The sequence below is a fragment of the Lissotriton helveticus genome, chromosome 6 (genome assembly GCF_964261635.1).
Source record: "Lissotriton helveticus chromosome 6, aLisHel1.1, whole genome shotgun sequence".
Lineage (NCBI taxonomy): Eukaryota > Metazoa > Chordata > Amphibia > Caudata > Salamandridae > Lissotriton > Lissotriton helveticus.
The window spans coordinates 2,044,092,874-2,044,114,259 of NC_136067.1; the positions used below are offsets into that span (position 1 = coordinate 2,044,092,874).

General features: G+C 47.1%; 1 protein-coding gene across 2 annotated transcripts in view; it reads left to right on the top strand.

The window, feature by feature from the left end:
• The window catches only part of LOC144762012 (sterile alpha motif domain-containing protein 12-like), a 101,317-nt gene extending 80,526 nt beyond the window's left edge, over window positions 1-20,791 (top strand). For both annotated transcript variants that reach the window (XM_078647175.1, XM_078647176.1), the window contains exon 5: window positions 19,432-20,791. In XM_078647175.1, the coding sequence (XP_078503301.1) occupies window positions 19,432-19,436 (5 nt within the window). In that variant the 3' untranslated portion in view covers window positions 19,437-20,791. The remainder of the gene's footprint in view (window positions 1-19,431) is intronic.
• Window positions 20,792-21,386: the final 595 nt, after the last annotated feature.

Here is a 21,386-nt window from a genome sequence, read left to right on the forward strand (position 1 = left end):
TGTGGCATTTCCACTCCAGTAATGCAGATCCCTAGCGCCCGACCTACCCAGCAACCTTGCAAGGGTAGTGATTCCACCAGACAGCTCTCCCACAGTTGTGCACAGCTGTGCCAGCTTTGAAGGGCAGCGCTTTCTGTAGTTCATGCCCCTACTTCCTCTGTGCCAAGATTATAAGGACTGTGACTTCAGCCACAGATCCTTGGTCTAGTACTGCCCGCTGCACCCACATTGTATATGTGCCTCAGTGCTTAATTTGAGCCGGTGTTTTCCGGTGCTCGGCACCAGCACTTATTTGCCAACACCGGCACCTAGGACAGTCTGACACATGGTGGCGCCGTTGTCTGAATTAAAGATGAGCACACAACAGTTATTAAATAAGTAGACATTTAAAAGGACACATTCCTGCCGCCCAGACCATTCTCATAGCTTTGGGGGCCTGGAATAGTCTGATTTGTCTCTCTTGTTAGAGTGTGATGGTTTAGGAGTTGTGTTGGTTCCGTCACTGGCAGTGGTGGCAGGGGTAATGGGTGGTGCAGGCTGCAGTTGCCTCCTGAGGAGGGCCCTGGCACTTTTTTTTTTTTTACAGGTGAAGCACTGGCCTCTTGCACCAGGGTGCCCTTTTCAAGATCTCAAGGTTAGCACTTTAGGCAATTTCCCCACCACATTGTTCGTGCACAGGGAAGGGATAAAGAGAACAGAGGGAGACTTGTGTCATGCATAGAACATTGCTCACTACATACTGTCTTCCATGTGTATCACACACACGTGTTAACACGCTAATCACAGCACACAACATATAGCTCCTGTACGGTTTTATAGGTTGGAGGTTTGTGGGTATGCGTAAAAGGGCCTGTGCCAGATAACTGACATGACGGGGCAGTGTCCACCCTCGATCACAGTCGTGAGTGCACTTGTGGTGCACATGTCGTGACACATGGCTGCACCCAGGAGACTCGCTGTTTGTGGAATCCACTAGAGACAGAGAGAGAGAGCTGGAAAAAGTCGAGGAGGGGTGGACAGAGAGACATCGCTCTCAAGGCCAGGCAAGGACTTCTGTCCCTACACGAGGCACAGGCTGAGGGGTACCTGGCCTGAGGACAGGGGGTGAAAGAGGTGCTGGACGCTGCGGGTCTCCACAGCACCGCTTCGCCCGGGGTCACGTGACGGGGAAGTCTTCAGACACCCAAGCCCTCCCAGGAGCGGGGGCGCATTAGTACCACTCATTATCCGGAGCCACTTATCGCCTCCTGTGCTGAGCACATCCCTTTACTAATTACTCTAATTGCCCGGCACTCTCCGTCTAATCAGTCCTGACGGCCGCTGCTTTCCAAGGAGGGAATAAATCACAGCCGGGCTCGGTGGCCTGAGGGCACCCTGCCTGCCCCGGCCCCCCCTGCAGCCAGCCCCCCCTGCAGCCAGCCCCCCCCTGCAGCCTGTCCTGGATCAATCATCCCTGGAAAGGAAGTGATCTCTGGGAGGCCAGTTATACAGAAGCAAGAAGGACATTTACATAATGACATATCCCAGAATGCATTGCTCACCCTTGACAACTGGGTCTGTTTCAGGAAGCAATGTTGTAATTGGCCAATGGTGCTGTAATACCGATTCAAAACTTGTACTATCTGAACGCAGATGAGCGATCCAGGAATTTGTCAATCACAGTGGGCGTCATTGGCATCGCAAGCAGGTGTTGTCTTGTCTAGCGGGTTGTGATTGCCTCCTCTTCTGTTTTTGATGGAGTCTAATTATCCTGAGAGTTAGGGAGTGCAGTGGTCCAGCATTCTCTTCTCTCTGAGAAAAAGACCCAGGCGCCGTTTGTACAGAGCTGTGGCAAATGTATCCCTCACTCAATTAAATGTGCACCACATATCAACAAACATTTTCAGTACTGTTTTGAGGAGTCAGTTGTATTGCAAGATGTGTGTCATGACTTCATTCCAATGCTTAAGTTTTCAATCCACTGAGCTCCCGTAGGCCTACCATGGAGCAACTGCAGGCACCCTACGGTATATCCCACAGAGATCTCCTAATGTCCTGTGGGTAGATCCCCTGATGTCCTGCAGGTAGATCCCCTGATGTCCTGTGGGTAGATCTCTGCAAGTAGATCTCCTGATGTCCTGCGGGTAGATCCCCTCATGTCCTGCGGGTAGATTCCCTCATGTCCTGCATTTAGATCTCTGCAGGTAGATCTCCTGATGTCCTGCGGGTAGATATCTGCAGGTAGATCTCCTGATGTCCTGCGGGTTGATCCCCTCAAATCCTGCAGGTAGATTTCCTGAAGTCCTGCTAGTACATCTCCTGATGTCCTGCGGGTTGATGCCCTGATGTACTGCGGGTAGATCTCTGCAAGTAGATCTCCTGATGTCCTGCGGGTAGATCCCCTGTTGTCCTGCGGGTAGATCTCTGCAGGTAGATCTCCTGATTTCTTGTGAGTAGATCCCCTGATGTCCTGCAGGTAGATCTCCTGAAGACCTGCTAGTAGATCTCCTGATGTCCTGCGGGTAGATCCCCCGATATCCTGCAGGTAGATTTCCTGAAGTCCTGCTAGTACATCTCCTGATGTCCTGTGGGTAGATGCCCTGATGTACTGCGGGTAGATCTCTGCAAGTAGATCTCCTGATGTCCTGTGGGTAGATCCCCTGATGTCCTGTGGGTAGATCTCTGCAGGTAGATCTCCTGATTTCTTGTGGGTAGATCCCCTGATGTCCTGCAGGTAGATCTCCTGAAGACCTGCTAGTATATCTCCAGATGTCCTGCGGGTAGATCTCCTGATGTCCTGCGGGTAGATTCCCTCATGTCCTGCGTTTAGATCTCTGCAGGTAGATCTCCTAATGTACTGCGGGTAGATCTCTGCAAGTAGATCTCCTGATGTCCTGTGGGTAGATCCCCTGATGTCTTGCGGGTAGATCTCTGCAGGTAGATCTCCTGATTTCTTGTGGGTAGATCCCCTGATGTCCTGCAGGTAGATCTCCTGAAGACCTGCTAGTAGATCTCCTGATGTCCTGCGGGTAGATCCCCTGATGTCCTGCGGGTAGATCCCCTGATGTCCTGCGGGTAGATCTCTGCAGGTAGATCTCCTGATGTCTTATGGGTAGATCCCCTGATGTCCTGCAGGTAGATCTCCTGAAGTCCTGCTAGTAGATCTCCGGATGTCCTGTGGGTAGATCCCCTGATGTCCTGCGGGTAGATCCCCTGATGTCTTGCGGGTAGATCTCTGCAGGTAGATCTCCTGATGTCTTATGGGTAGATCCCCTGATGTCCTGCAGGTAGATCTCCTGAAGACCTGCTAGTAGATCTCCTGATGTCCTGCGGGTAGATCCCCTGATGTCCTGCGGGTAGATCCCCTGATGTCCTGTGGGTAGATCTCTGCAGGTAGATCTCCTGATGTCTTATGGGTAGATCCCCTGATGTCCTGCAGGTAGATCTCCTGAAGTCCTGCTAGTAGATCTGCTGATGTCCTGCGGGTAGATTTCCTGATGTCCTGCGGGTAGATCTCATGATGTCCTGCGGGTAGATCTCCTGATGTCCTGCGGGTAGATCCCCTGATGTCCTGCGGGTAGATCCCCTGATGTCCTGTGGGTAGATCTCTGCAGGTAGATCTCCTGATGTCTTATGGGTAGATCCCCTGATGTCCTGCAGGTAGATCTCCTGAAGTCCTGCTAGTAGATCTCCTGATGTCCTGCGGGTAGATCTCCTGATGTCCTGCGGGTAGATCCCCTGATGTCCTGCGGGTAGATCTCATGATGTCCTGCGGGTAGATCTCATGATGTCCTGTGGTCCCCTATAGGCTACTGCGGGCTGCAGAATCACCCTTGTCGCACACCCAGCAGCCTCCTTTCTCCTTTCTCCAGCCTTTCATTCTTCATTGGTCTTTCTACACTCACTCCCCCCTCTGTTTTTCTTCTTCAGGCTCTTCACTCCTGCTGTCCACCTTTTGTTTCTCTCTTCAGTTCATTTCCACCTCTTCTCGCCCTCTGCGTCTATTGCATCCAGCTATGGTTTCTACTTTAGCTCATCTTAATGGCCCCACACACACTTCTTTCTTCTACCCTCACACTTGCTGTTTTGTGTTCAAGCTCTCTCGCAGGTTCTTTTCATCCTTGCTTTCGCTCAACCCTGCGCTCCCCTTCTGCTGTGCTCTTCCTTCTTATTCTCTTTATTTGTCATCATCGAGCTTTCACTCAATCATGTCCCACTTCTGCATCACTTATTCCTATGTTAATCTCCCCTCTGTTTCTCTCTCTTATTTTTCTCAGTCTCTTTCATCCCTTGTACCTTTTTACCTTTATACTGGTCATCTCTTTTTCTGTGTCTGCATTGTTCCTAGATCCCTCTCCTCTCTGCCTCCTTTTCTCTAGTGAGACCATTCTCACTTTGGCCATCTCTGGTTTTGTTTTGTACCCCCAAAATAGTTTTATACACCCTCTTCCAACTTTAGTGCCTTTTTTTGTTATTCACTTTATTCTCCTCCATCTTCTCTCCTTGTTTCTCCCTAGCTCTGATGTTTAATTCCTCCACTCCTTTTCCCTCTCTTCCTTTTCTATCTTCTCTCCCTCTGTCAGAAATAACTCCTTTCCGATCTATCCATTCCTCTCGCCTAGCTTCCACTTTCCTCTTATATTGAACACCTTTTCCAGCCTCCGACTCTCTTTTTAGGTTAAAATTTTGACAGTGCAGCTGTCGAACAGACCCATACTTAACAATATATTAGGAGTCGGCTTTATGTCCAGTCCTTTCAATAATTTGTCAATAAAGTTGTGGCTCAGCCCAGTGGAGTATTTATCTTTCACCTAATGCTATTGGCTGCTTGTGTGTCCCTTTAGCCGCTACTAGAGTGCTTGCATTGAACTGCATGAGGTACTACTTTACAAATATAGCCCTCTCTCCATCTTGATGCTACTTCTGTCTGTCTCGCTATAGTGTGCGAACGCTAAACGCATTAGCACATTAAACCCAGACTTATTGGCCTTGTCACTGCTGGCTTCCTGCTGACAACTTCATTACTCACCCATCCTGTTTTCCTCTCTTTGTTCAATTGCCTCTTCTCACCCTGTGGAAAAGTAAATTTTGCCATGTTCTGTGTCCCTACGTGTTCCCCATCTTATGTTGTATGTGCATGATTAATATGCATATGTATTCCCCATGATCGATTAAAGACGCAATTACAGTTGTGTCCATCTCTAGTATGCCAGTTTCCAGTTCTCGTGAAAGCTACGAGTATTAGGCCTATGTAAAGCTACGTTGCCACGTTTCTCAGTGTGTACGTTATTTCATTGTAAAGTCCCTGTTTCTAGGCCTCAAAAGGGCCCGGACTCAGATTCAGCTCCTGTCTCCTGAACCCTCGCTGAGGAGCGATACAGCCCTCACCTGTATCCCTGACCCTTCACTTACTTCCTGCCTCACAGTGCCCGGCTCGGCCTGGCTCTGCCTGCCAGTCTGCCAAGAGTATGTTATGATTCCAGTTATCAGTCCAGCTCTCCTTCTCTGCATTCCTAAGCTACTGAATCGCATCAATAGTTCCAGTCATCGTCTAGCCTTTATGTCTCCATGTAAGAGAAATACTGTATTTATGGTCATTTAATATTCCTCAACACACACTACATGTAGAATAATGCATGCACCAGTCTTAGTGTCTGTTAGCCTTTGCCCTGATAACTTTTGGATTCCATCAACATGTTCTCTAAACATCAGATACTAGATAGTGTTTAGGTACATGTCGCTCTGACTCTCCAGACTTTCGTCTCTCCTTCTAGCTCAGAAGTCATAGCCCCCAGCTTCTCCCTAGTTACACGTCATTGCCAGCTTGCGCGCACCACTAGGTTAGAGGTCCCGGCTCCTTAGGTAGCCCCCTCCATGTTTCCGCCCCATTTGTGACATATTCGGTTACGTTTACATCACATGTCTATGTATACGCCCTGTTCACGCCTCTTGTTACACCTACTTTCCGCCTTATCTCTCGCGACTGTTACAGGCCCCACCCACTGTTACGCCTACTGTATGTACTGTAATGTATTTTGTTTAACTATATATGCTTGTGCACGGTTATTAAAAGTTGCTAGCCATCCCAGATCTTGCCCGTGCAGGTTGTCCTGTTCCTGTCCTTTATGCTGTATTAAACCTGCAAACTCCTACTACCTCGAATCTTGACTCTTATTTATTGAGCTATCTGTTATTGTTATGTCCAGTCAAAAATAGAGGTATTATTTATTTATTTACCACATAATGGCGCCCGAACAGGGACTTGCCCTTTCCCCACGCGCCGGAGAAGCCACGCAAGCCCCTGATCCTCTGCAGCCGTGACGGAACCATACCGTGCACGTGCAGATATTTCTGCTTCAAGTATCCCTCAGGCCCACGGAGGAGACGGAGGTTGCGGTCCAGCATCCAGACGAGGCGGTGGAGGAACGCGGCGAGTCCCGACCAGAGCCCAAGCCGAGAGTCCAAGGTCCGAGGTATCCGGAGGCCCACCCGTAACAGAAGTCCGAAGTTCGTCCGTCCGGCGTCGTAGCAGTCCAGTCCAGTCCGAGGCCTTCCGTTCTTGCTGCCCGGTGAGTACCGTTGCTGGGGTAGTATCTAGACAGGGTCAATTGCATTGTCTCTGGTCCGTGGGTTTGGGTACGCAGATCCAAGACGAAGTGTCCACTTAGGTGGATGCGGGTCCTGACGTGTCTCTTTATGAGACCGGTAAGTTTCGTACTGTTTTAGCAGTGCATCTAGTTTCTGTTCTAGTCCGTTCTGTTCTCGAGAAATTCATGTATTCTGTTTTCAGTATTCCAGGTAGTGTTTTGTCCGAACTGTTATCCTAAATGTCATTCATGTATTTCAATGTCGTGGTATGAATGTGTTGTTTAGTAATCATCGTGCTCATTGTGTATTGTATTGTGTCTAGACTCCAGCCCAGTCATGCCATTGTTTTCCAAGTTACGTCAGTTAAAAACTAGAAAAGGTCTGTTAGAAGAAGCAGTTCCTGTCCCGCCTAGGGACAGTCCAGGTCATTTTATGTATCAGAAGCATGGCATAAGTGCCATATTATATCTAGATTTATGGGTGGAGTACACCAAACAGTTAGAAGAAAAGTACAGATGGCCCGTATCGGGTACATGGGATGCCGAGTGCATCATGCGAGTAGAAGAAGTATTATGGAAAAAGAAAGCCAGACAGTCACAGAAAGATGCCATCGAGTTATGGCGCAAAGAATCTCATAAAAGAACCGAAAAAGAAATCAGAAAGTCAGAATTAAGTAGAGAATCCTTAGAAAGAGCCCAAGAAAGGGAATTAATCGAAATAGGTGAACGAGTTAAAACCGAACAGTCAGACAGACAGAGGAATGCCCTTATTAAGGGTATGTACCCTCTTCTTGCCGAGGGCTTGCCAAAAGCAACCCCGGAAGCATCCAGTAATTTTCCGCCACCTTTAGTTCCGACCAACCTGCGTCACAAACCGACCGCAGCTGATATTTTTCTCTCGTCCTATTTGGACGACACAGTCCCAGAATATGCAAATCCTGTTCTGCCAGCTCCTGTAAATAATGTAATTCATGATCCTCCAGCCACCGGGGCACCTGTGGCAGTACCTGTTACGGTACCCCCGGTCCAGCCCGTAGTACAAATTCCCGCCACATCAGTCACTCTGCCAGCACGAAGAGTATCAATCGACGATTCCAGTATAGGGGCCGCGGGAGGAGGTCCTCCTGGTACCCCGCCGCCAAGTAGATGTTTAGGAGCAGTCGAGTTACATGAACGTGCGTTACAGCGTACGCCTAAATATAAGTCCATTGCAGAAATCAGGCGACTTCTTACTGAATGCTGTTATGATCCAGTCCCAGGCGAGGATAGTATGGTTATATATTCCGTACGTATAAGGCAGGTGTCCGAGTATTTGGTCACCCTACCGAATATGAAAGAAGATCTAGACAGAATGTATCGTTTCATTCGTACAGGACAAGATCCAGAAAGTATTGGTGAAGTCATGTCTCTCAGGAAATCTGAGATCCAGTTCATGTTATTAAAGTTTCTGATCAATTGTTTAATTAGGGAACAAGATTCCCCGACTAAAGATCCGAACGAAATGAAAATTTTGACAAAGTGGAGTGATAATATAGCCGAGGGTAAGCACAAGACACTCAATAGTATAGAGAGTATGTACAAGAAAATACGTAAAGAAATAATAAGGTTACACGAACAACGCAAAGAAGCACAAGTAAGCGAGAAAGAAAATGACTCTTCTACTGAAGAGGTAGACGACGAGACTACCGCCAGAATAGCGTATGTAGGTAAATCTAGATTTCCAGACCGACATTTACGCCTAGAACACAAGAAAGTCTTTCATCTTCCAGCACCAGAACAAGGCTCTCTAGAACAAGTATTTCAAGCTACCGATCAAATTTTGAAATCACGAATCGGTTATAGTGAGTTAAGTACTATGCATGAACAAGAACTAGCCCGATCAGCAGTCCGATGGATTACTGATTCTACCACTTTTCCAGACCAAATAGTGGCACAAATGTTTCTGAAATTGCCCCCAGCCGAGCAGCGACTGGTGGGTATGTATATGATCCAGCACCTCATTACGCTGTATGAGGGTCAACATTCTGATCCAGGTCCGTTACATGATGTCCTGAACGAGTTACTCCAGTATAGATGGAAAGGTTTAGGTACCGATTTAATTAGTGTCATTCTAGAACAGCGCCATAAATACAGAACGTTTTTGAACCCGCATTTTGTTCATGTCTCACCTCCAGAAAGTAAACCGTTTTACATAGACAGGCAGCATCCGTTACGAGAAGTACACCCAGTTAGGACACCAGATGGTGAAATGCAACGAGTATTTGTTTACACCCCAGTTACCAAGATGGAACTCTTAGAGATGAAGAAATTAATTCCCTGTCACGACAAAGATCCAGCAGGGTTCCACCGAGAATTAAAAGACATGCTCCGTATGGGAGAATACACGTATCCAGATATTATTAAAATGTTAAAAGTCCTGTTGCCCGCAGGGGTATACGAAAAACTCAAGGAAAAAGATTGGGAGGTGGGAGAGAAAAAGATCGATTGGACAGCTCTAGAAGCTGAAGATAAGATACGAGTACCAGGTACCGGTCTTGGAGATAAATGTAAAGAATTACCAGAATTATTGATACAAGTTTTGCCTAGATTATTAGCCACTAAAAAGGAAGACTGGGATGCAATCTCAGCCTGTAAACAGAAACAAGACGAAGATACTAGTGATTTTTATTCTAGATTTGAGAAATGTTTTAGCATCAACAGTGGTTTGAAGACGAGTAGTGAGTCATACCCTCATCTTTTTGTTACTAAATTAGTCGAGAATTCAAGTCCACAAGTTAAGAATCGAGTTTTGAAAGTCGAAAGTACCTGGCAAGCTAGTACCCCGTCCCAGATGTTACAGATGCTCCAGTATCACCAGAATAGAATCAGAGAAGAGCAAGAACACGAGAGAAGACGTATGAAAGACACGAAAATGAAAGTACTAGTTGCACAATCTGTTCCTCAAGACAGTCAGAAGAGGGGTCCGAATCAAGCCAGTCATCCTGCAGCTCCCGTTAAAGGGACATGCAATTATTGTAAACAGCCAGGTCATTTTATAAACGAGTGTGCAGTTCTGAAACACAATATAGCCACTGGTAAAACTAAAGAAAGACCACGTCCGCCTAGACAAGAACAAGTTTCACAGACTTCTCAGCCACAGAATGCACAACAGACAGTTCCAGCACCGCAGCCTATAGCTGCAACACAGCATGTTACACAGCAGATGTACCAGTATGCACGGTCCGAGTATCCAGAGTATCAAGCGTATTCATGAAACAGCCTAGAGAGGGAGGTAGGCTTGCCTCTCATCGAGATTCCTGTAGATCAAGAAGGTCCCTATGTTCATAGTCAAGTATTAGGGAAAGACAGAAAGTTTCTGATTGATACAGGGGCAAGTAGGACTACCATTAGTCACGACGAGGTTCCAGGGGCTCCGCTCTCAGGCTCTAGAAATGTTTCCCTTGGATTTTCAGGAAAGCCTATTGTAAACGAGATTTCAAAGCCAGTTACTCTTGAAGTAGGTCCATTGTCCCGAACTACTGATCTATTGCTTACGAAGTCATGTCCAGAAAATTTGTTAGGTATTAAGACACTGAAAGAATTAGGTGCAGTTATTTGCTGTTCCCCAGAGGGAATACGTTTGTTTTTACGTGACTTCAAGGGTCACTATGTTTTACGAGATTTTGATCCGAGATTGTCTAATGTTCCGCAGCATCTATGGGCGCAAGGTCCAACTGATGTTGGTTTCATGCAAATCACACCCCATCGTGTGACTCTCAAGCAAGGTATAGTCTTGCCACGAATCAGACAGTACAGATTGCCACCTGAGGCTGTAGCAGCCTTATCCAAAATTATTGACGAGCTCATTGCTCAAGGAGTAGTTGTAGAAACTGACTCCAATGTATGTAATTCTCCTATCATTCCAGTCATGAAACGTACTGATCCAAATGCACCTCCAGTATATCGATTAGTGATTGATCTTCGAGAACTCAATAAATGTATCATTCCCCAGTATCCAGTTGTTCCAGATATCTCATCCCTATTGACAGCCATTGATTCTGAGGCAATATTTTTTACAGTAATAGACCTCAAGAATGCATTTTTCAGTGTCCCCATTCATCCAGACAGCCAGTACCTTTTCGGTTTTTGTTTAAATGGAAGGAGCTATAAATTCACACGAGCTCCTCAAGGTTTCACAGAAAGTCCTAGCATTTACAGTCAAGCACTTAAGAGACAACTAGACAACATTCACATGCCAACTGACACTGCCCTGCTCCAATATGTCGATGATCTACTGATCACAGCCCGTTCTGAACATGCTTGCGAGCGAGCATCGCTTACAGTCCTGTATTTCCTAGCCGAGATGGGGCACAAGGTGTCTCCTTCAAAGCTTCAATTCTGTGTCCAGCAAGTGATCTACTTAGGCCACTTACTGTCCAAGTGGGGTAGGCAGTTGACACCTGACCGTATCCAGTTAATAGCGAGTCTTCCACAGCCCAAGACACAGAAGGAGGTACGTGCTTTTATCGGCCTTACTTCTTATTGCAGACAATGGATTCCTCAGTATGCATTTCTAGCCAAGCCACTGATACAGTTAACGACACAGGAGGCAGCCGTATCGACTGTCCTCCCTTGGACATCTGAACATACACTTAGTTTCAATGAGTTAAAGAAAGCCTTATGCCAAGCTCCTGTCCTAGCTACACCGAACTACAATAAGCTTTTTACACTTTTTGTCACAGAACGTGATGGTACAGCATTATCTGTTCTTACACAAGAGCAAGCAGGACAATACAAGCCCTGTGCTTATTTTTCGAGCACACTAGATCCAGTAGCCCAGGCTCTGCCTGCGTGCCTCAAGTCAGTTGCAGCCACAGCACTAGCTATCAGACAAAGTGATTCCATAGTATTAGGACATTCCTTGACAGTACAAGTTCCACACTCCGTGGAAGTTCTTTTAAACCGAACACAGACTCAGCACTTGACAATTGCACGTTTAACAGGTTATGAACTGACACTGTTCCAGCCACACATAGAAATCAGACGCTGCAACGTTCTAAATCCTGCTACACTGTTACCGTCAGTTACTTCAAATCCTGCCACACATGACTGTGTGGAAGTAGTTAACACTATGACTAAACCAAGACAAGACCTGACAGATATTCCATTACCAGATCCCGACCTGACACTTTATGTGGATGGTTCATGTATGAGAACAAGTACAGGAGAACTAGTAGCCGTGTATGCAGTGACTACTGACACTGAAGTTATTGAAACACACCGTATTGACACCCTGTCTGCTCAAGCAGCAGAGCTAGTTGCTCTGACTCAAGCCTGCATACATGCCAAGAACCTGAAAGTTAATATTTACACAGATTCACGCTACGCATTCGGAGTTGTACACGACTTCGGAGTGCTCTGGCAGGAGAGAGGTTTCATGACTTCTCATGGAACCAAGATTCAGCATGGTCTCCTCATTCAAGCTCTGTTAGATGCAATACATTTACCGACATCTATTGCTATCATGAAGTGCAAAGCACATACGAAAGTTACAGACATTATTTCCCAAGGTAATGATCTAGCAGATCGAACAGCCAAGCTTACAGCACAGACACCAGACATACCAGTTAACAAGACATCGACATCCACTCTAGAACAGACTACTTGTATGACAGTTAAGGACCCTACTCAAGATGTCATAGATATCCAGTTACATGCTACCCCCGAGGAAATTAAGAAATGGTCCGAACAAGGAGGGGTCCAGACAGATCAGGGATGGGTGACGAAGGGTAGAGCCACATGGTTTCTCCCCGACTCTATGGTTCAAGTCATTATCAACACCGCACATAGTCCAGCACACTTAGGAGAAAAAGCCATGTTAGACAGTATCCAGAACATTTGGTTTAACAAGCATTTACGAGCTGCAGCCAAGCAGAAAGTCCGTACTTGTATGATATGTTGTCAATTCAATCCAGGTAAAAGTGTCCCGGTGGAACAAGGTGGATTCCAGCCCCCTGACCACCCTTTTGAAGTCCTCCAGATGGATTATATTCAGATGGAGCGATGTCGAGGTTTCAAGTATGTCCTTGTAGTTGTCTGCGATTTGTCCAGGTGGACAGAAGCATATCCAGTCCCAGATAAAACAGCCTCGACCACTGCCAAGCAGTTGGTTCGTGAATATTTCCCCCGTTATGGACTCCCAAGGGTCGTATATTCTGATAACGGCCAGCCATTCTCATCTGAATTAATGAAGCACGTTTCCCTTTTGTTAGGGTACCAGTGGAAGTTCCATTGTGTACGCCATCCAGAAGCAGCCGGTCTCGTAGAGAGACATAATCAAACCTTGAAAATCCGTATTGCCAAAGTCTGTCAAGAAAAAGGTGTAGACTGGTTAGTTGCCTTGCCAGTCGCCCTATTTTATATGTGCATGGTCGCACATTCCAGATCAGGTCTGTCCCCTTATGAGGTCGTATTCGGCCGCCCCCCGAATGTATGGGGTACACCTAGACCCCGAAGTATTACAGATGTTTCCAGTAATATGCTGACAGATTACCTAGCTTCCTTGATGTCTGCCCTACACTCTTGTCGTTCACAGGTTGCCGCTGCATTTCCCGACAATACTGAAGTCAAGCCACACGAGATCCTTCCCGGCACCCTGGTCCTCGTCCGCAATTTTGATCGTTCAAGTCCGCTGGAGCCTCGCTGGAAGGAGCCGAAGTTAGTCCTTCTAACCACCCGTACTGCCGTCAAGTTGGAAGGCAGGAAAGGCTGGGTGCATCTGTCTCACGTCAAGAAATTTCACGGACTAAGACCTAAAACTTGAAATAACACTTCTACAGATACTATTCTTAAGGACTGTCCCGCAAATGACATTGATATCAAGCCCTCCCTGTTAGAGAAAACTCCGCAGCAGGAGTATAAAAGTAAGCTACGGTCTAGTAAAATAAGTCAGCCAGTTTAATTGTCTAAGTCCTCCCCTAGGTGAAACGGTTAGACAGGTATCTGACATGTATGAAATAGACCCCCATAGTGAGAGAGTTAGTCAAAACTCTATCCGATGTATCGTTTTTCTAAGTTTTATATTGTTTCTCAGCCTGATGGTTACCTGCACGAGTTATGCATTTCATTTATGTTTTCCAATTTCTCATGTAAATAAGTCTTCTAATGCTACAGTAGAGCACACGTTTAGTGATCTGCCTCCTCACGAACTATCCTATCGTCTTGCTATGCGCAACAATTCATTTATCCGTATGTTACATTATTCACACCAGACCAGCAATGCCACAAATTGTTGGGTGTGTGGTCGACTCCCCCCTTTCCAGACACCTAAGGGAGTTCTGCCACTCTTTCCTTATCCGTTTTCACATAATGGTTCGTGTGGAGCATGGTCCACGTTAACGTCATCCTCAACTGATATGTCCCTTCTGAACAGTACATGTTTTCCAGACAAGCAAGGTCTTCCCCACAGAACAGGGTTAGATCTAGAAAATGAAGTTTATAATTTGGGTAATTATTCTTCGAATTTCATGGTCCTGAATGTTCAGTCTGATCCTACTCCAGACTTACCTGCTATTTCAGTATTACCAGTCAAAGGCGAATTATGTGTCAGAAATAATGGTTCCGTACATGTAGGACATAGTGATTGTACTACTATTGTCAAGTATAGTGACAGTGGGAAATCTATTTTTAAAGCTTCACGTCATTCTTATTTTGTTTGTGGTCAGACCGCATATGTTCGTCTGCCCCTCGATTGGGAGGGAACCTGTTACATTGCCTTCCTACTGCCACCAGTTTTTCTAGCCCCATCTGATTATCATAGAAACACACATCTAGTACACATTAGACATAAAAGGGAGATCGAGTCCCCAATTGTCGATCAAACTGAAACTGCTCTAGAACAGTATACAGATTTCAATAGAGGTTTCTTCTTCTTTATAGGACCTATCCAGAATAGTAAGTTAATACGTAGATTGACCAGAACCCTTGAAGCAGTAGTGAATGAGACTGCCTCTGCTCTAGGTAACTTAACCGAAGAGCAATCTGCTATGAGATTTGTCGTGCTCCAAAATCGTCTCGTTCTTGACGTCATACTGGCCGATAGAGGAGGAGCATGTAGAGTCATCGGATCTAGTTGCTGCATTTTCATTCCTAATAACGCGCCGTCTGTTTATTCAGCTATAACCAGACTTCATAAAATTGCCCACCAGTTACACCAGAATCCAGGCACCTGGACATGGTCCGGTTGGTTTTGGAGTATAATTTCTGCCTGGGGATGGAAAGTATTGTCACTTCTAGGTATTGCAGTAGCGATCATATTCAGTTGCTGCCTCTGTATACAATGTGGCCCTGCGATTTGCGGCATTTGTGCTACCTCTTGTATTCCTAGTCCCAAGTCCCGTCCTAGACCCCGTTCCAAGAAAATTCGAGACGAGCAAATGATACTGTATGAAATGATAGATGGTATCATGAATATTGATGTTTCCTGATGGAAACGTAGTGACAAGGAGGGAATGTGGAAAAGTAAATTTTGCCATGTTCTGTGTCCCTACGTGTTCCCCATCTTATGTTGTATGTGCATGATTAATATGCATATGTATTCCCCATGATCGATTAAAGACGCAATTACAGTTGTGTCCATCTCTAGTATGCCAGTTTCCAGTTCTCGTGAAAGCTACGAGTATTAGGCCTATGTAAAGCTACGTTGCCACGTTTCTCAGTGTGCACGTTATTTCATTGTAAAGTCCCTGTTTCTAGGCCTCAAAAGGGCCCGGACTCAGATTCAGCTCCTGTCTCCTGAACCCTCGCTGAGGAGCGATACAGCCCCCACCTGTATCCCTGACCCTTCACTTACTTCCTGCCTCACAGCGCCCGGCTCGGCCTGGCTCTGCCTGCCAGTCTGCCAAGAGTATGTTATGATTCCAGTTATCAGTCCAGCTCTCCTTCTCTGCATTCCTAAGCTACTGAATCGCATCAATAGTTCCAGTCATCGTCTAGCCTTTACGTCTCCATGTAAGAGAAATACTGTATTTATGGTCATTTAATATTCCTCAACACACACTACATGTAGAATAATGCATGCACCAGTCTTAGTGTCTGTTAGCCTTTGCCCTGATAACTTTTGGATTCCATCAACATGTTCTCTAAACATCAGATACTAGATAGTGTTTAGGTACATGTCGCTCTGACTCTCCAGACTTTCGTCTCTCCTTCTAGCTCAGAAGTCATAGCCCCCAGCTTCTCCCTAGTTACACGTCATTGCCAGCTTGCGCGCACCACTAGGTTAGAGGTCCCGGCTCCTTAGGTAGCCCCCTCCATGTTTCCGCCCCATTTGTGACATATTCGGTTACGTTTACATCACATGTCTATGTATACGCCCTGTTCACGCCTCTTGTTACACCTACTTTCCGCCTTATCTCTCGCGACTGTTACAGGCCCCACCCACTGTTACGCCTACTGTATGTACTGTAATGTATTTTGTTTAACTATATATGCTTGTGCACGGTTATTAAAAGTTGCTAGCCATCCCAGATCTTGCCCGTGCAGGTTGTCCTGTTCCTGTCCTTTATGCTGTATAAAACCTGCAAACTCCTACTACCTCGAATCTTGACTCTTATTTATTGAGCTATCTGTTATTGTTATGTCCAGTCAAAAATAGAGGTATTATTTATTTATTTACCACAACCCTTTCACTCCAATGTCTCTCCATCCTCTTTCCTGCATTGAGTATTGGGGCATTTCTACTCAGAAACATGAAAAGATCCTCTCTGCCCTCCTGAGTCGCCAGGAACGCAACCTGCACCTAAGCATCATTTGGTGGTATAGCAAAATGCAATACGCCCTGGTGGAAGAAATGAAAATGTGATCCTTGGCTGAAATTTGGAAGCAAAATACAGTACTACAGTACTGTGCAGTGCATCCCCCAGACCTCTGGCCCTGTGTGTCAGTGAATTGACCGCACCATAGAGAGCTGTGCCCCTGAAGCATCGGAATGCCAGGTCACAGCCACCAATAGCTGAAGCCTCCTGTCCCTTCTACCTTGCCAGGATAGGCAGATCACAGTCAGGACCTCTTGCTGCAGTTCCTTGTCCTCTTTACTTTGACTAGAAGGTTAGGTCACATCACCTCTTGCAGTAGCCCCTTGCCTTCTCTAGCTTGCCCGGGTGGGCAGGTCACAGTCAGCGAATGTACAGCATTACAACGCGTGCTGTTACACCGCGTGCCGTTACAACGTGGTTTTTTCAACGCAAGTCGTTACCACGACTTGCGTTGGAGGGGTGCGGACTTAGGAATTTTTAAATTTACTATTCTAACACCAGCCTACGTACAGTAGGGAAGGTGTTGGATAGTAAATTAAAAAATTCCTTGTCCTGCAGCGCCCTCCAGCGCAAGTCGTGGTAACGACTTGCGTTGAAGAAACCGCGTTGTAACGGCATGCGGTGTAACAGCCGCGTCGTAAAGGCTGTAAACCCAGTCAGCACCTGTTACTGCAGCCCCTTGCCTTCTCTAGCTTGCCTGGTTTGCCGGCTCACATTCAGCACCTGTTGCTGCCGTCCCTCACCTTCTATAGCCTGCCTGGGTTGAAAGGTCACAGTCAGCACCTGTTGCTGCAATCCCTCGCCTTCTCTAGATTGCCTGGGTTGCCAGGTCATAGTCAGCACCTGTTGCTGCAGCCGCCTGCCTTCTCTAGCTTGCCTGGGTTGCCAGGTCATAGTCAGAACCTGTTGCTGCAGCCGCCTGCCTTCTCTAGCTTGCCTGGGTTGCCAGGTCATAGTCAGCACCTGTTGCTGCAGCCGCCTGCCTTCTCTAGCTTGCCTGGGTTGCCAGGTCACAGTCAGCACCTGTTGCTGCAGCCCCCTGCCTTCTCTAGCTTGCCTGGGTTGCCAGGTCACAGTCAGCACCTGTTGCTGCAGCCCCCTGCCTTCTCTAGCTTGCCTGGGTTGCCAGGTCACAGTCAGCACCTGTTGCTGCAGCCCCTCGCCTTTTCTAGCTTGCCTGGGTTGAAACAGGGGCGGCTCTAGGCTCATGGCGGCCCCGGGCAGGGAGCGTAGGTAGGGGGCTCCAGAAGAGGTGGTCCGGGCGGGGTGGAGCCTCCCGGAGCTCAGGAATCCTGAGCTCCGGGGGGCTCCTCCCTGCCCGGATACCCTCTTCCAGGGCCCCCTACCTGGTCATCTAACTCCTTTTCTGGATGTTTTATTAAAACACCTTCCTGAGTCAGGAAGGTGTTTTAATAAAACGTCCAGAAAAGGCATTAGATTATCAATACCTGCGGCTGCTCCTACCCTTCCGAATTTGTCTCAGAACGATAACATTTAGGAGGAGGAGGGTATTGTGGCACACGACGTGAGGGACTGGCACAGACAGCTGCAGTGCCAGGGGTATGACAGGGGCCCCGGACCCACAGCCCCCCCACAGAGAAAGATCGGTGGCTCTTTGCCCGGAAACATTAATATCGATACCATATCGAATATGGTGTCTTACCTAGTGCATCAGCAGTACTCTGGCCGGAGGATTCTCCATCTTTAGGTTTCCCTTGGGTGATAAAGTTCAGGATTGCTCCTTCCTGTGACGCTACGAAAGCCTGCTGAGCCCCCTTTCTCTTTCGTTTCGAATAACCAGATTCGTGTACTCGAATTCTCTTCATTTTGCTTGCAATGGGTACGCGAATGTCATGTGCCCCCTATCCCACCAGATATTAACTATGACTATTGCGCTAACACTAGTACTTTATAAAAACTATAGATAAACTTGTAAGACGACTCCCCGCCGGGAGAGGAAAAGGTTATAGTTGCTTTCGCGCAGGAGTGACAGGGAATGAAAGGATGGCGGTGGCTTATATACGCCTGTACCAGCGGGCCAGCAGTGGGTAGGGAAAAAAAGAAGCCAATCAGGAACCAGGAGGAATGCAGGCGGGGAGGCCAGTGAAGAGGGGGGTGGGGCAGGGTGTTTGAAAGTGGAACAGAGCCGGAGGCCGCAAATCCCTGCCACTGGGGCCCCACGCAAATATGTATCCATCCTCAGAGGATTATTATATTAAGGATATATAATGGCGTGGTGGCCCCTGGGGTTTGGTGGCCCTGTGCAGGTGCACAGCTTGCACATACCTAAGGCCGCCCCTGGTTGAAAGGTAACAGTCAGCACCTGATGCTGCAGCCGCCTGCCTTCTCTAGCTTGCCTGGGTTGCCAGGTCATAGTCAGCACCTGTTGCTGCAGCCAACCTGCCTTATCTAGCTTGCCTGGGTTGCCAGGTCTCAGTCTGGACCTGTTGCTGCAGCCACCTGCCTTCTCTAGCTTGCCTGGGTTGCCAGGTCACAGTCCGCACCTGTTGCTGCAGCCCCTCGCCTTCTCTAGCTTGCCGGGGTTGCCAGGTTACAGACAGCATGTGTTACTGATTTGCTTTGTCTGAATTGCTGTGTCTCAGTCAGAACCTGCAGTACCCTGGATTCTCTCTTCTCCTCATGGGTCTCCTGGTCGTAGTCAGCACCTACTGCCACAAACATCGTAGCCTCTCTGCATGCCCTGGTTCAGTCGATCAGTCAGTGTCTGTTGCTACAGCGCCCCTCCCTTCTCTCTGCACTGCTGGGTCATCTTGTCGCTGTCAGCACCTGTGCCTGCAGCTCCCCTGAGCTCAGGAGCCGTGCCCGTATCCCGTGTGTACATAAAATCTATTTGCAAGGCACCTACCATGCTTCCTGACTCTGTCTTCAGAATATTGTGAAATGTTCTGACCCAAGCAAGAGAGTCTTTGTGAACAAAACATTTAATTATCTCTAAATGGTATCCCTTCATTAAGCCTTTTATGCTATGGTGGTATTTTCTTTATGTTTCTCACTTGAGGTTCCACTGCTACTAACAGTGAATTCATGTTTTTCATTACTTCTGTCTGCAGCATGACATGGAGTCATTCGCAAGCTTCACCTAGACTCACCTAAACCGAAGGCTGGACGAGGACATGAACACAAGACGGGGTGATGGAGGCGACCAGCACTCACTCAGAAGAAGACCTCTGACTGGTGATGACGAAGGCAAGAGGTGCTTTCATTGGTCTTCTCAAGTATTGAGTGCAAGAGCTGAAGCTTGTAAATGGAAAAGGCGCATCATTTCCTATGGGAGCATCATACTCAGAATAGCCTACTGACTTCAAAGAGAGTCCTTTGGAGAAATGCTCGAAACATGCCGCTACTCTCCAACTAGAAGAGCAGACTGTTGATCTACGTTTAGTGCTTCACGCTACATCGAAAGCCAGGGTGGCTGTTGTTTATAGAAACATACTGGCCTGTAGAGACTGGACTTTTTGGAATATCATCATATCTCCTGACCCTTTGAGACATGCCTTCCTTGGTAACAAGAATGAAATTCAAAGACCTCATGCTCAGTATTTAGGTTAATTTTTGGGGTCACTTATCTGTGGTCACCAAGAAGTGCAAACATGCAGAGGTGTCGACCAGTGCCCAAGCTAGCAGACTGCCCAGTCCTTTGGACCAGGAACAGAGCCATTTAAAAGAGGTGTTGAGTAGCTTCCCCTCTGTAGCATGATCCTCTTGTTCAGCGAGTACCGATGAAGAGTATTCCATAAGAGCGTTAGTTGAATAGCAGATGTCTGGTTGCCCTATCATAATTTGGTATATCGCGTAAGAAAAGGAGGACTGTGGAGCAAACTGCAGAGCTCTCTCTGAGGTGAAGAGTCTCATACTGTTTTGGAGGCTTTCGATGATTGCTTTCACACACCATTTAGAAACACCATGGGGACACTCGTGACTGCTCTTCTGGCCAACCAGTTATCGAAGGCCGGTTTTGCCAATGAATTGATTCAGGATGGAGTGTGGCATGTGGCCTTTTGGTGGTGTTTAGATATGCCAAGGGTTACAGTAATCCATTCAGATGACCATGAAGGCTGTAAGCAGTATGTATTTTCAACATTATGTCTAAGTTCTTCCCAGATTTTAAGGGGGCGGGATGTTCCCAAACTCGATGGCCGTCTGAACGGAGAGGCACTTGGAATCGAGCAGCCAATGAGTAATATATTGGTTCTTGGCTATTTATTTATAGGCGATATACCTTGTCAACACCCACGGACAATCATGGGGCCGCCCCCATTCATAGGAAAAGATGGTGAGGACAAGACATTGGTTTGTATAGTGTCACTCGCTGGTACCACAGACTCGCGAAGGGCTCTGCAGGTTTAATATTTGCAGCTGAGATAAACATTCTTCTGAAGGACAGGTGTTAATAAATCCTGCCAAGACTGATCCAGCCTTTTATCTTTCCGAGGTCAGAATGTTGAGCGCCATGATATGTTGAGTAGGACCTGGTATTTCTAGTGCTTGGGAATGACAGGCCAGTGGAATTAGGTCCTGTATAAAAATAGTAAATTTTACTCACATGCCTATGACTGCCAGCTCCCTTTGGGGGGCCATGAGGCAAACAGGGACTGCTGGGCCTCAGCCGTGGGGGTTAAGGTTGTATGTTTCTGATGACCTGGGGACTGTCCTACTGTGGCTGTGCTAACTGGGCCAAGTACAAACCCTTCAGAACTTGACTCTCTGTGGTAGCCACGGTGAGCGAATATATGTCATTACTACGCATGTTTTACATTGCATGCCATTACAACGCAGTAGTTACAACGACCGCGTTGTTACATCGCGAACCATTACATCGCAAGTTGTTACATCGACTTGCTGTAGGGGGCTCACTGGATTTAGGAATAGTAAATTATACTATTCCTACTCTAGTTTGTGCAACAGCAGGGAAGGTGTTGGATTGTAAATCCAACACCAGCGTGCCCCCTACAGCAAGTCATTGTAACGACTTGCGATGTAATGGTTCACGATGTAACAACGCAGT